The 12,196-nt window shown below is 39.2% G+C and overlaps 1 protein-coding gene across 1 annotated transcript in view; it reads left to right on the top strand.

Moving 5' to 3' along the window:
* pard6a (par-6 family cell polarity regulator alpha) overlaps positions 1-11,780 on the top strand; it is a 34,187-nt gene extending 22,407 nt beyond the window's left edge. The window contains exon 3 of the mRNA XM_017704183.2: positions 9,529-11,780. Coding sequence (XP_017559672.1) covers positions 9,529-10,427 — 899 coding nt within the window. The 3' untranslated portion in view covers positions 10,428-11,780. The remainder of the gene's footprint in view (positions 1-9,528) is intronic.
* The last annotated feature ends 416 nt before the right edge of the window (positions 11,781-12,196 follow it).

A 12,196-nucleotide genomic window follows, 5' to 3' on the forward strand; every position in this document is an offset into this window, starting at 1 on the left:
ATCAGTGAGCTATTAGCGTGTGATTGCTATGACCAAGATGGTACAGAGTACATCATTTGAGTGTTGCTGGAGGTGCATAGCACACATTACAGACTGTGGAACAGGCACTTCAAAGAAACTCAGACCAGACAGCATTCAGACTCAAACAATTACACGAAAGTACACAATAAATTATGGTCCAAATTGTTTTCTCTTCATGATGACTAATTTAATCATCCTGATTTTCCCAGTGTTGGAGCTCATATTGTGCCATAGCTGGAAAAAAGCCGTCCAGCCCTTCCTCCCGGTTAATCCATTGCCCCCCAGCCCAAACGATATATGAGTCTGCAATAACCTTCCAATGTGATATATAGCCTCAGAGTCAATAAGCCTTAGTCTCTTTCCATAATAGAAAGTTATGAAGCGTTAACCCTCCGTCAATAAGCTAACTTATACTAGCATAACACACCGCTTGGAGGTGGAGCCCTTAAGTCAATAAGCCACCACATCTACAATAATAGATCTGACCCAGTCACTGGATAGTGAATTTTAAATTTGATATCAGTAATGGAACGTTTCTGTTGCTACAGGCTGGACTTTTCATATTTGTTGAAAATATTCCACAAGTCAGTACTCTCAAGTGAAGACGAGGAATCACAAGGGTTTTTGGCCTGTTCACTTAGAGGAGTAGGCATATTGGGTAACCCCTTTTTGAAGGCTACCTACATTGTAAGTTCTTAATGAATAATGTATTTATAAAGCTTACTGATACTTTTTACTTTTTATTTTTAAGTATATTACATTGTAACGACATACACTATAAATATAATGCACAGTTTGTAACTTAAAAGGGTAAGTAACCTGGTTAACTTAAAAATTTAAGTTAACAGAAGAATAATCTGTGCCTTTCAGTTTGTTAATTATTTAAAGTTTAATTAACTCCAAAAACATTAACATAACAAAATAACACAAGTGTTACTCAAGTGATATTGAAGCGATCATTTGCTTTATAAAATCATGTGATTACTGGTAAAAATGTTCATATATATATATATATATATATATATATATATATATATATATATATATATTCAAGTTTGGATTTGTAGCTACCTTAAGTGCTTATGCATGTGTTAGTCCACACACAGGAATTGGAATTTGTGTATATTTCTGTCTGCTGACTTTTTTACCCTGGCACTGAGAAAATGCCGGAGAGGGAGAGAGAGGGAGAGTATTACACAGTATGAAGTATTAATGCAAAGCTGTAAAAAGACAGAAGTGAGCTGTAATGTTTTGACTTGTCTGTCATTCTTGTCACCATGCACATTTTACTGGAACAGCCTTTTCACTTGGTGTTATTCCCAGAATGCCATGTTCCAGAGTAAGTAGAAAGTAGAGGAAGTGCATGTAGGCCCTGTGCAAGTCTAATCCTGAGAACAATGTTCAAAATCTCTGCTCAGTCTGTGCCCTTGGGCCTCAGACGACCAATTGCTGACATTGTTATTGTTGCTTTCTTTTTCTACATTTCTGGTATTCTCTGTGATTCTGTGATTCCTCCATAGCATACTCAGGATTTTCCATGACTGCCCTTTTGCTTTAACAATACAAACCATGTTGTGTCCTCAGCTCAGTCCTCTTGTTTAACCGATAGAAGTCAAGTAGTTCACCAGCAGTAATAAAGGCATTGTGTAATGTGATATTAATTATTTCTCACTTGTGGTTCCCTGAAAATTCTGGAGAAATTCTCTCAAAAATGCAGATTGTCAATATCACATTTACACATGTAAATAGAATATACATGTAGATATAATTTATCATAGCCCTCTCATTCAAATACAGCTTTTAAATGGCGGCTTCCATTGATGCCATTCTTGATAAGTTATTTCTAGCTACTGCTCTGCTGTGAATTTGTTTATCATCAAAGTACATCACATCTGAAGTATCATTTACAAGCAAAAGAAACCACTGATGGCAGTAATATCAGTAACATTAACAGTGGAGGATGAGTTGGACAGGGCATGAGCGAGAACTATGATGCAGCAACAACCAGCAATCTAATGAAACCAGTAACAGAGCCTTGAGAGTGTAAGCGCTATATGAACAAAACACAAGAGTGAGAGTCTACAACTGAAGCCACTGTTGGTCTCACTGAACATCCGTGATGAAAATTGGGATTCAAATACAAAGTTAAAATTATTGCTAGTAATAAATACATTCTGTTGAAGCTTTTTTCAGAAAAGGGGCTGTTTCAGAAGATCTCTGCTGTTAATCTTTATTTGTAGTGTACAGTGCTTTGGGCTTTTTAGGAATTTTCAGGGATTCCACAGGCGTCCTTTGTTCATGTGTTCCACTTGATCTTGCTCAGTGTTTCCCTCACGAGAGCAGCTGCATGAAGCTCGTCTGAGAGGGTTCTAACGGTAATTGAAGTCTTCTGCTGCTCCAGACTGGAGTAATTTGATAAGAGCTTCAGTAATGTTGTTATGACTCGGACTCAGAAGGTGTGTGTGTGTGTGTGTGTGTGTGTGTGTATCTGTTTGGGAGGGGGTTTCTGAGCATATCCTGTAACATCTTTTGACTTGCTGTCTTCTCGTATCCTCCCCAATTGCGTTAGTGTGAGGTTGCCGAGGAAACACAGTGAATATGAGTGGGTTCAGTGATTAGTCATATACTGCGACTATATGACGTCCAGCTGAGGTGATTGATGGCGCTGAGAGACAGAAAAAGAGGAGATACAGAGAGGATCTATCTCACACGGGATGCTGTGTGTGTGTGTGTGTGTGTGTGTGTGTGTGTGTGTGTGTAAAAGGGTAGCCTCTTCATCAGCTGTAAGTGCTCTATGCGTTACCCTCTGATCTCTCAGCTATACATCAGATCACTATACTAATTAATGTGACGTTGAGATTGTTTACAACATATGATGTGAACACACATGCAATCATGAGCAGGATCATCCTTTTAATTTATATAAGGGTAATGATGAAAATCTTTGGCTGAAAATCCATAACAGTCCTTGGTCAAAGCAGAAACCAAAATCAAAATTCAGGACACATTGAAGAAAAATTTAAAAAGCTCATAATAAATAGAAACTGCGTACATAAATTAAACTTCCTAAAATTCTGTTTTCAAATGGCATCAAACCAATAGTGGAGACGTCCTCAGGTGTTGTATCACCCTTTAGATAGCTTATCTAATGTTCCTTGTAGAACTCATTAGATGTTCTCTTTTCACAATGTTCACTGCTGCCAATGTGTTTACTGTTAATCTGTTGCTGCTCAAACAATTTGTATGCATCTGTGTTGACTGTCACAGGGAAAGTAGGACAAAATAGCATTTTTAATCACTTTCTCATTTTCATTAATATTAAAGTTATTTGTGAAGTCTTTTCAAACTTCAGTGTAGTATTAAATTTTTGGTTTTTGGTCAAAATGTTCAGCTATTAATCTTCGCTCATCGCTCATATCAACAATATGTTTAGACAATAGATAGATAAAACCTTGTATCTATGAAAAAAAGTAATTAAGTAGAAGTAAAGTCAATGTTAAAGTTAGGAGCTTTTATTCCCAGCAGTTTTGGACCACAATAGAAAAGTTCTCCCAATGTAAAGAGCAATTCAAATAATGTAATAAAAAGGGATAAAGGAAAACCATCTGAATCTCTAAGATGCAGTTAAACAGGCATTCACGTCTTAAAAACATGCATAGAATACAGCTCAAATGTTTGGAATAGTTGCTTTCAATAATGCAAAACCAGTAATGTTGCAGATAAATGTATGCACCGATTCTAACATGCCCTCTGGAACTTCACAGGGTTCACATAATTAAAAGCTAGATGTGGGGATGCACAATGATATCATAATCGTATTGCCGTTTGCAGATTTGCTTTAAAAAAAAGTATCGGCATTTCTCTTTTTCTTTCTATTTCCCTCTCTTCCTCTCTCAGCCCATTCAGAATGGGCAGACCCCCAGCCTCCCCTCTCTCCCTTAGGCCAGCCCTGTCTCTGACCTGCCTGTCTGGCCGACTGGCTCCCGCCCCCCCCTCACCCGTGCTGGCTATCCAGCAGGCCAGGACGCCTCCCTCCAGCCCCTGAGCAGCTTTAATAACACACACTGCTCTGCTCTCCACGGGGGTCCGGTCTTTTAGTCTAATGGAGGGAGACAGGCAAGCAGACCCAGACTCCTGCTATGTACGGAGCATACGATAGAAGAGACATGAAGACTAACTAAGTCATACTTAACACAGAGAGCTGTGCTGGCAGACACACAGTACTGTTCAAAAGTTGGGAATTACTGTTAAACTAGTTCTGCTGCACATGTGCTCAACTTCATAGGTTACAAATAATTAGTAGGGTACTGTAGAAAATTTTAATTTGAGATGTGTCTAGAGTAGTGACCAGAACTGTAGATGATTCATTAGATGCTTCCATAGATGCATAACACCAAGAATAAAGTTATAATGATAAAATATCCAGAATGCCTTGTGTGACACAAGATCGGAATAAACACAAAAACAATAAAAATGCAATTTAAGCCCTTAAAATTTCAGGCTTATTACATATTAAGGCTTATTATTCAAGTTGAGCTATTCTTAGGTTATAGACGTGTAATAAAACTTTGGCCGTGCTGGTGGGCTCTGGCCATTTAAGAGGTTAATGAAGTAAATAACATGATGCAGATAAGCCAAGTAAAATGTCATAGCATAATTGAGCAGGATTCATTGTGCTTTATCATATTCGTTTACTTAATTGAGTATTTGAAGAGAGTATGGACATAGAACCCCTGAGAATGTCAGGACATGCACAACTGATAAATTCTTACATTTTAATGCAAGCTAATGTAAACAGATTTTATCCCAAGTGATTTTGGAGCATTTCTGTTGGTCCATTCATTGTTAAATTTTCACACAGTGTAAAGGACAGCAGTCATGTTCAAATGTAGGAGAAAAATTAAAATTGACAAAAGCAAAGTTACATTTTTTATGAACAGTGACAATTTGGAAATATTTAAAAGAAACAGTTGAAAAATGTATAGAGTGTAGAGCATGTTAAATAACATACAAAGAACATGAAGATAAATCACTAAACAGTGACAATCACTAACATTACAGTGTTAGTGGAATAGTTAGTGAAAAACAGTAGTCCATTCCATGTTATTAGTTATTATACTGTAATGGAAAAAAAACATCACTAATGAGTTGTTTGCACTGTGCTGCTCATATTCAGTCACAAGGTCAACTGCTACACACACAGATAACATACAGACATGACGTCTATGTGAAGGAAATGCATGTTCTAAATGCAGCATTGCTATGTAAGAGACATACGAGTAATACAGGTAATGTAATTCTTTTTAAGTCAGTCACTTTAATGTGAGGACAAGAATTATGGAGTGTTAGACTACAAAAAGGGTTCTGTTTAGTATTGAAAATGAGTTCCTTGATTCGTCAAAATAGTGTAACCCTTTTGCTCTATAGAACTATTTAAAAGGGTTCTTTGAAGAATCGAATACAACTGGCTTTCCATCGTAAAGAAGAATGATTTGACCAGGCAAAGAACCATTTGCACTTCTATATAGAACTGTTGCCTTTACTAAATAAACTTTTGAACCATTTTTTTAAGAGTGCATTACATTACTTAATTACTGTAATGCATTATTTTGGGCTACATTACCCCCAAAAGCTGTAATATGAATGGTCTACAGTGTTGTCCTATGGGTCAGTATGAGCAGTGTTAAGAGCTACTGGTCTATATCATTCAAACGCCACATACAAACATAGTTGCAGACATGTCAAAGTAAACACATGTGCACACAAACACAGCTACACACTCGCCTCTATTGTCCTTGCTAGAAACATTGCGTCAGGCTGGGCGTCTGCTGATGAGAATATGTCATTTCTCATTAGTGTTGGGTTCAGGGGTCGGGGGCAGCTGACTAAGGCTACCCTTCACCCCCCACCTCCACCCCCTGCTATCCGGCAGCTTCTGGGAGCACTGTGATAATGAATTAGACGTGAAGAGCTCCGTGTAATAATCTTGGGCTGGCCCCTCCTTGGGTCTGCCTGGGCATGTGGTCAAACAGCCTAATTAATCTGGTTCCCCCTCATCAGCTGTTTAGAAAGGGCCACTCATTGGGCAGTATGTGGAATATGATGACACAGATGGTTGGAAACCGTGCTGAGAAAGCGCAAAATCTTGGACATAAGCTGGTGGGTGAAGGTGCTTTGAGAATGGTCATATGCTCAAAACAGCGCAGTTGAAAAACAGTACATTTATATTAAAGAAGAGGCATCATTGCTCCTTCAGTTCAGCTCTTGATGTGAGTTTCTCCTCTTTTAATTCAGTAGATTTATTTAGCCTCATAGTTATTGTCTTGCCATGGTATATTATGTTTAAACTCACATAGTCCAAGACTACGGTGACTAATACAGGAAGATAATATTCTGAACAGCCGTCTTTTTGTTGTTGTATAGGAGCTGATTTGATTTAGCTGTTAGATTTCAGTCTGACTATCCAGAGACACGCTTGACTGCCAAGTGTAAAGGCATGCAGTTGAAATCCTATTAGGTTACAATTTAGATATACGTCACATGAAATGATCAGGTGTGAACAGAGTACTAGAAAGATGCTGGCGCTCACAGTATCAAACTGAGTGATAGCTGTGAAAGTGGGCAAATAAATTACTGATTTTTTTTCCTCACTTACAAGGGACTGTTGTGTATCATGTACAACAAACTGGATCTGTAGCATGTTTGGCCTCTGACCCAAAATACCTCTATACCATGTCATTTATGTTTCTTCCAAAGCAGCTGCCCGTGTTCACTGCTCTCCGATGCAGTCACCATTAGCTTAGTGATTACAAAACTGTGCATGTGCTTTCATTTCAGGTAAAGGGCCAAATAACTAAAGTTGTTCCACCACTTTTATTTTCATGGTCTATAACTTCTTGGGATGTAATTATTGAGTTTGATTGAGTTTGGAAAATCAATATTTCAAACTGATATTTTATGTTTTTTTTTTTTTTACTATAGAAGAGCAGAGCGTTTAGGGTGACGCTGGGCTACTCGGTAAAAAATCAACATTAATTAATTTTATTGCATTTTTAAGCTTCTACAAATATTATATATGTGTCTCATGCTAATCCATATATATTTAGTCCTAATTTCTGCATTTTATAAATGTTTATAGACTGGCATCGGCAGATATTGACATAAAAAATGTTGGATAGTAACATAATTTCTGTATCTGTGCATCCCTAGATAATACACGTTACAGTGGAAAAAATGACATGTTAGTATTAGGTAAAAGTACATTAGGACACAAGCATCCTGCACATCAAAAAATCCAGTCCTAGTTTTACTTTGAGCCAAGTGAGTGTCACATCACAAACATGCTCCTTAAGCGTGTTAAGAAATTGTTGTTTGAAATGTGACCACATTTTCTTTGTTATTGTTGTCAGGCTTTGTTGCTCTCTCTGAGCATGTGGACAAAATGAGTATTGAACTGTGAAAATATAAAGTCAAAAGTCATAGTCACCTGAGAAAATCAGATTTTTAAAAAAAGCTATTTTCTGGAACGTGTGTTTATTTGCTTAGAAACAACACAAATGTTAGAATAAGTACAAATAATAGTTGAGCTTTATGTGTCCATGTTTTCATATAACCTTTTCCAAAGGGTTCCTCATGGCAGCATAGTATAAATTATAGTCACCATTCAGTATCTGGTTTGGCTTATCAGTGTTTCATTAAATTAACTCAAGTGTGCTGTTGATGGAATTGGAATAAATTCATGTGATGGCTGGATACGTCCAAGAGAGATCTGGAACATTGTCCTTCAAACTAGCTCAATAAGAAATAAGAAATTCTTGTTGCAATTTACTGTATTTATTTACATCTATTCTAATCATATACATTGTTTTACAAGCAAAAACATACTCACTGTCAAGGTAAATGGCTTCAAGCAATGCGTTTAGGTGCCTAAGACTAACGGCACAATAACATAAGTAATTTTAAACAAGAAAAATGTAGATATACATTTTCTATATAATTGTTAATTGTGTACCATTTTATCAGTTGCTCAAACTTGCCATCCTAGCATTAGTGTTTGGTGCCAGTGACGTTTATAACAGTATTTTTATCAATAATCATGGCAACAACAACCCACACACATGCACACAAGAACACACACATACTGTTAGTTATCTAGGTGAAGGTGTTGATGACTTCCTGTTTCTCTTCCTAATCACAGCATGCCTGTTATCCCTCTCTCTGAGGGCCTGCCGCCTCCTCCTCATTACCCACCACCTCACACTAAAAGAAGCTCCTGAGCCCCTGTTCTGTTACATGTGTAACAGCAGTGCTTTTCGGGGTGTTCAGCCTCTAAATCTCTGTGACGGAGGCTTTGATTAATCTGCCTTGTGGGTAATCTGATTCTGTCTGCTGACCTCTGTTCTTTTACAAGTGACTGAGACCGATTTATTGCAATCGCTTTTTATTTTCATCCATCCATCCTTGCGTCCGCCCCACCATTATCGTGATTGACTCGGTTCTGTTCCTTTGTGCTGGTGCTTCCTCATGACCTTATCACAGCATATTAACACTGTCGCCAGTTGGCATCTCTGTCAATCATTTTCAGAAAAAATGGAATTAATAGGTTCTGCTTTGCCATGATGAACAGATAGGGAAGTGTTGTGGGCTGATGCAGGTCAGTGGATATGAGAGTTTCAGGTGAACACACTCGGAGGGAATCGTAGTGCATGAGAACCAAGATTCTCAAGGTTTGAAAAGTAGCATAGCGGTCCACGAGTAAACAATTTTACTTTTTATAGGCGTCCTCACATAAAATATTTCTGTAATTTAAAGTCAACATGTAAATTTTAAAAAATGATTAGTTTCTTATTAGTTTCTCAGATGAATGATGAATGCAAGGTTGGCAGTGACATGACTTGTCTTTGTATTTTAATGTCTTTTGTATTTGAGATCTCTTTTATATCTTTTGTGTGCATCATTGCAGATGCCGGTACCATTGAAATACCCAAAAATATCAGATGACCTCATGCTGAGTGTGAACAGCTACAATTTAATATCAAGATGTGCGGTCTTATGCTACAGTTTGGCCACTCCTACTAGTGTACTAGTGAGCCTAATTTAACATGTGGCTGTTGTTGCTGTTTATTTATAGAATTTAATGTTCTGCAGAAAAAAGAGAAATTGTCAAATGTTATGGCACATTTTTATATTTAATTTTTTTATTTATGAAGTTAATAAATTCAATGTCTAGAATGCATCACAAAAAACCCAAACTGATTAAGCATCTTGAGATACCTTCTGGGGTATAGTTTATAGTATTTCATTCTACACTGTATGTTACAAAAATGATAAGTTTAATAAAAGAACTGCAATTAATATGCAATTAACAACCAAACTTTTGACCACTAGTGTACATTGCTATACTTTTTTTTTAACATTACTCAAACTAAGCACTAGTTTGACCACTGGTGGGATATTATGCTGTTTTTTTTTATCTATATGACCAATATGTCTTTCTTTCTTTCTCAGATGAGGATGAACCTGTGGTCTTTCCCACTAATTCTCTTCAGAGGAGAAAGAAGGGTCTTGCAGGCCTGCGTCCTTCACAGCAGAAGAACAAGCCGGCCTTACTGATCGGTCTGCCCCAGGATTTCCGCCAGATCTCCTCCATCATTGACGTGGACATCCTACCAGAGACGCACCGCCGCGTGCGTCTGCACAAGCATGGCACCCACAAGCCCCTCGGCTTCTACATTCGCGACGGCGTGAGTGTGCGGGTGACACCGCAGGGCGTGGAGAAAGTCCCAGGAGTCTTCATCTCGCGCCTGGTGAGAGGCGGCCTGGCCGAGAGCACAGGCCTGCTGGGGGTCAACGACGAGATCCTGGAGGTGAACGGTATCGATGTGGCTGGCAAGTCGTTGGACCAGGTGACGGACATGATGGTGGCCAACAGCCACAACCTGATTGTGACCGTCAAGCCGGCCAACCAGCGCAACAATGTAGTGCACCGCGGGAGCAAAGCCTCCGCTGGCAACGGCTCAGCCGGTTCTGGAGGCTCCGCCCTCTCCCATGAGTCCGCCCACAGCCCTGCCTCCCAAACAGTCAGCCAGTGCAGTAACAGCAACAGCGTGGCAGAAGGGGACAGCGACGACGATGACACTGACCTCATCATCGAGAGCGACAACCTGCCCTCATACACGCCCCACCGTTCACTGGCCAACGGGAACATCCACGGCAACACTCCGTCATCGGGGGTGTTCGGGCACAGGCCCCTCCCCCAGAGTGTCTCGCTGCCCAGCAGCAGCTCTCTGTCGGACAGTAAGGCCTCCCTGAGCTCGCTGACCACACCCACGCACAACGGCAGTCCCACAAAGACGAGCAGCAGCCAGGAGAGTATGAGGGAGGACGGCAACTTTATCACGTTGTGAAACGGCCCTTTACTCACATAGAGCGTATTAGCGATGTCGTAAGAAAACCTTGTATCTCCACAACGGTACCTTCAAGAGAAAAAAGAAGTGTTTTCAACATCTGTCAACATAACATCATAATATCATCATGAAAGGTTTCCACAATGCAAAGGGCAGCTGGAGTTTTCAAATGGTGTAAAAATAAATAAAGAAAAAAGTTACAAGGTTTTCTTATGACAGCAGTTATATGGGACCCACACGTATGAAGTCTTTATGCACAAGTAGAACAAAATGAAGGCAAAATAGACTGTTTAAAGTGCTGTACCTGTCACAAAACATCAAGATGATGTTGATCTCCCAGAGGACTCCGCATACAGTTGAAGGTTGAAAGTGGTGGCTTCACAGTGTAGTTGGTTTGTGGAAGTGCAGCCAGGAAATACACATGTGCTCGTCTCCTCATGGAAGTGCCTTACGGCTCTCCATTCATTGCGCCTTATTTTTTCCTTTGTGTTTTGTTTTGTTTTTTTTGCCCAGCCTCATTTGATCTTGTACTAGGACAAAAACAAGGTCATCTCATACGGCAAGAAACTCGGACACTGCGTCGGATGAAAGAACTCAATAACAAACACATGTTCTCACAGAGTGTGTTCGACATGAATGGAATTGCGATGTCTGGTCAGATCAATATCTGCACTCTAGCTTAGATGAACGCTCTGTAGTGCCACTGGCTTTTCTCGGAGCGCAGAGCCTCTGCAATTTATGTGACACATCCTGCATGTCAAAAATGGCATAGTAGCATTTAGTGGAGATGATAGTGATGATGATGATGATCAAGAATAGAATAATGCAAGATTATTGGAACTGTCCTGATCAATGATGATTGTTATGTAGCTGTTCTGTGATATGTGCTTTCGAACAAAGGGCTTCATGAGACACCATGTCATGTTCACACATATCAGTTTCTGTGGGTTCTAGCTCTGCCTGCAGTACTTTTAAAATCTCCTTCACAGTGTTTCTTACAATTCAGTCTTACACTGGAAAAAAAAAGTATGCCGACTTTATTTGATTCAAATTTGTACATCGGTTCTACATAAATATTATATATTACATCAACTCTGTTCTTGCCAAAAGTGAGTAAATTGAAATAAAAAATTGTGTTGATTTAATATATTTTATTTATGTGGAGTGGAATTTGAATCAAGTAAAAATGCTGCATTTTTTTCTCGGTGTACGCTGCAACATGCTTTTATTGGAATGCGTTGTGTTGTCTTGCTTGTTGCAGTTGACCTCATAGCATAAAGAGCAACTGTTGCCAGGATAGACAAGCTTTACAGGATGCTGGCAGAAATCCTTGAATTTCTAAACTAATGTTAGCGATATATATATATATATATATATATATATATATATATATATATATATATATATATATAATAGTTCTGTAAAGCTTGTCCAACCTAGCTTGTCCAACAGCTGCTACGAAGGCTCCTTTGTGAGCGGAGCATAGCTACTTCAATTCAGCTTTGTAGAACCTGCCTGCGTCATGTAGTCATCATGACCGTGCACTTACATATTCCCAGATGTTGCCTACTGTCTCCCAAGCTGCAGCCAAAACTGAAAGAAGTCATCATTTACTGGCTGACGTTTGAACTGTAGAGTCCTCTATCAGCTCCTGCTATCGAATTCCATTCATTCACACGTCAGTTTTTGCACAGCGTTCACTGACACTGTGGGCCTGTTTGTGATTGTGTTTGCTGTAAGTCGGCACTCTTGTCTCTTTTCATTCGGGC

The sequence above is a fragment of the Pygocentrus nattereri genome, chromosome 7 (assembly GCF_015220715.1).
Source record: "Pygocentrus nattereri isolate fPygNat1 chromosome 7, fPygNat1.pri, whole genome shotgun sequence".
Taxonomy (NCBI): Eukaryota; Metazoa; Chordata; class Actinopteri; order Characiformes; family Serrasalmidae; genus Pygocentrus; species Pygocentrus nattereri.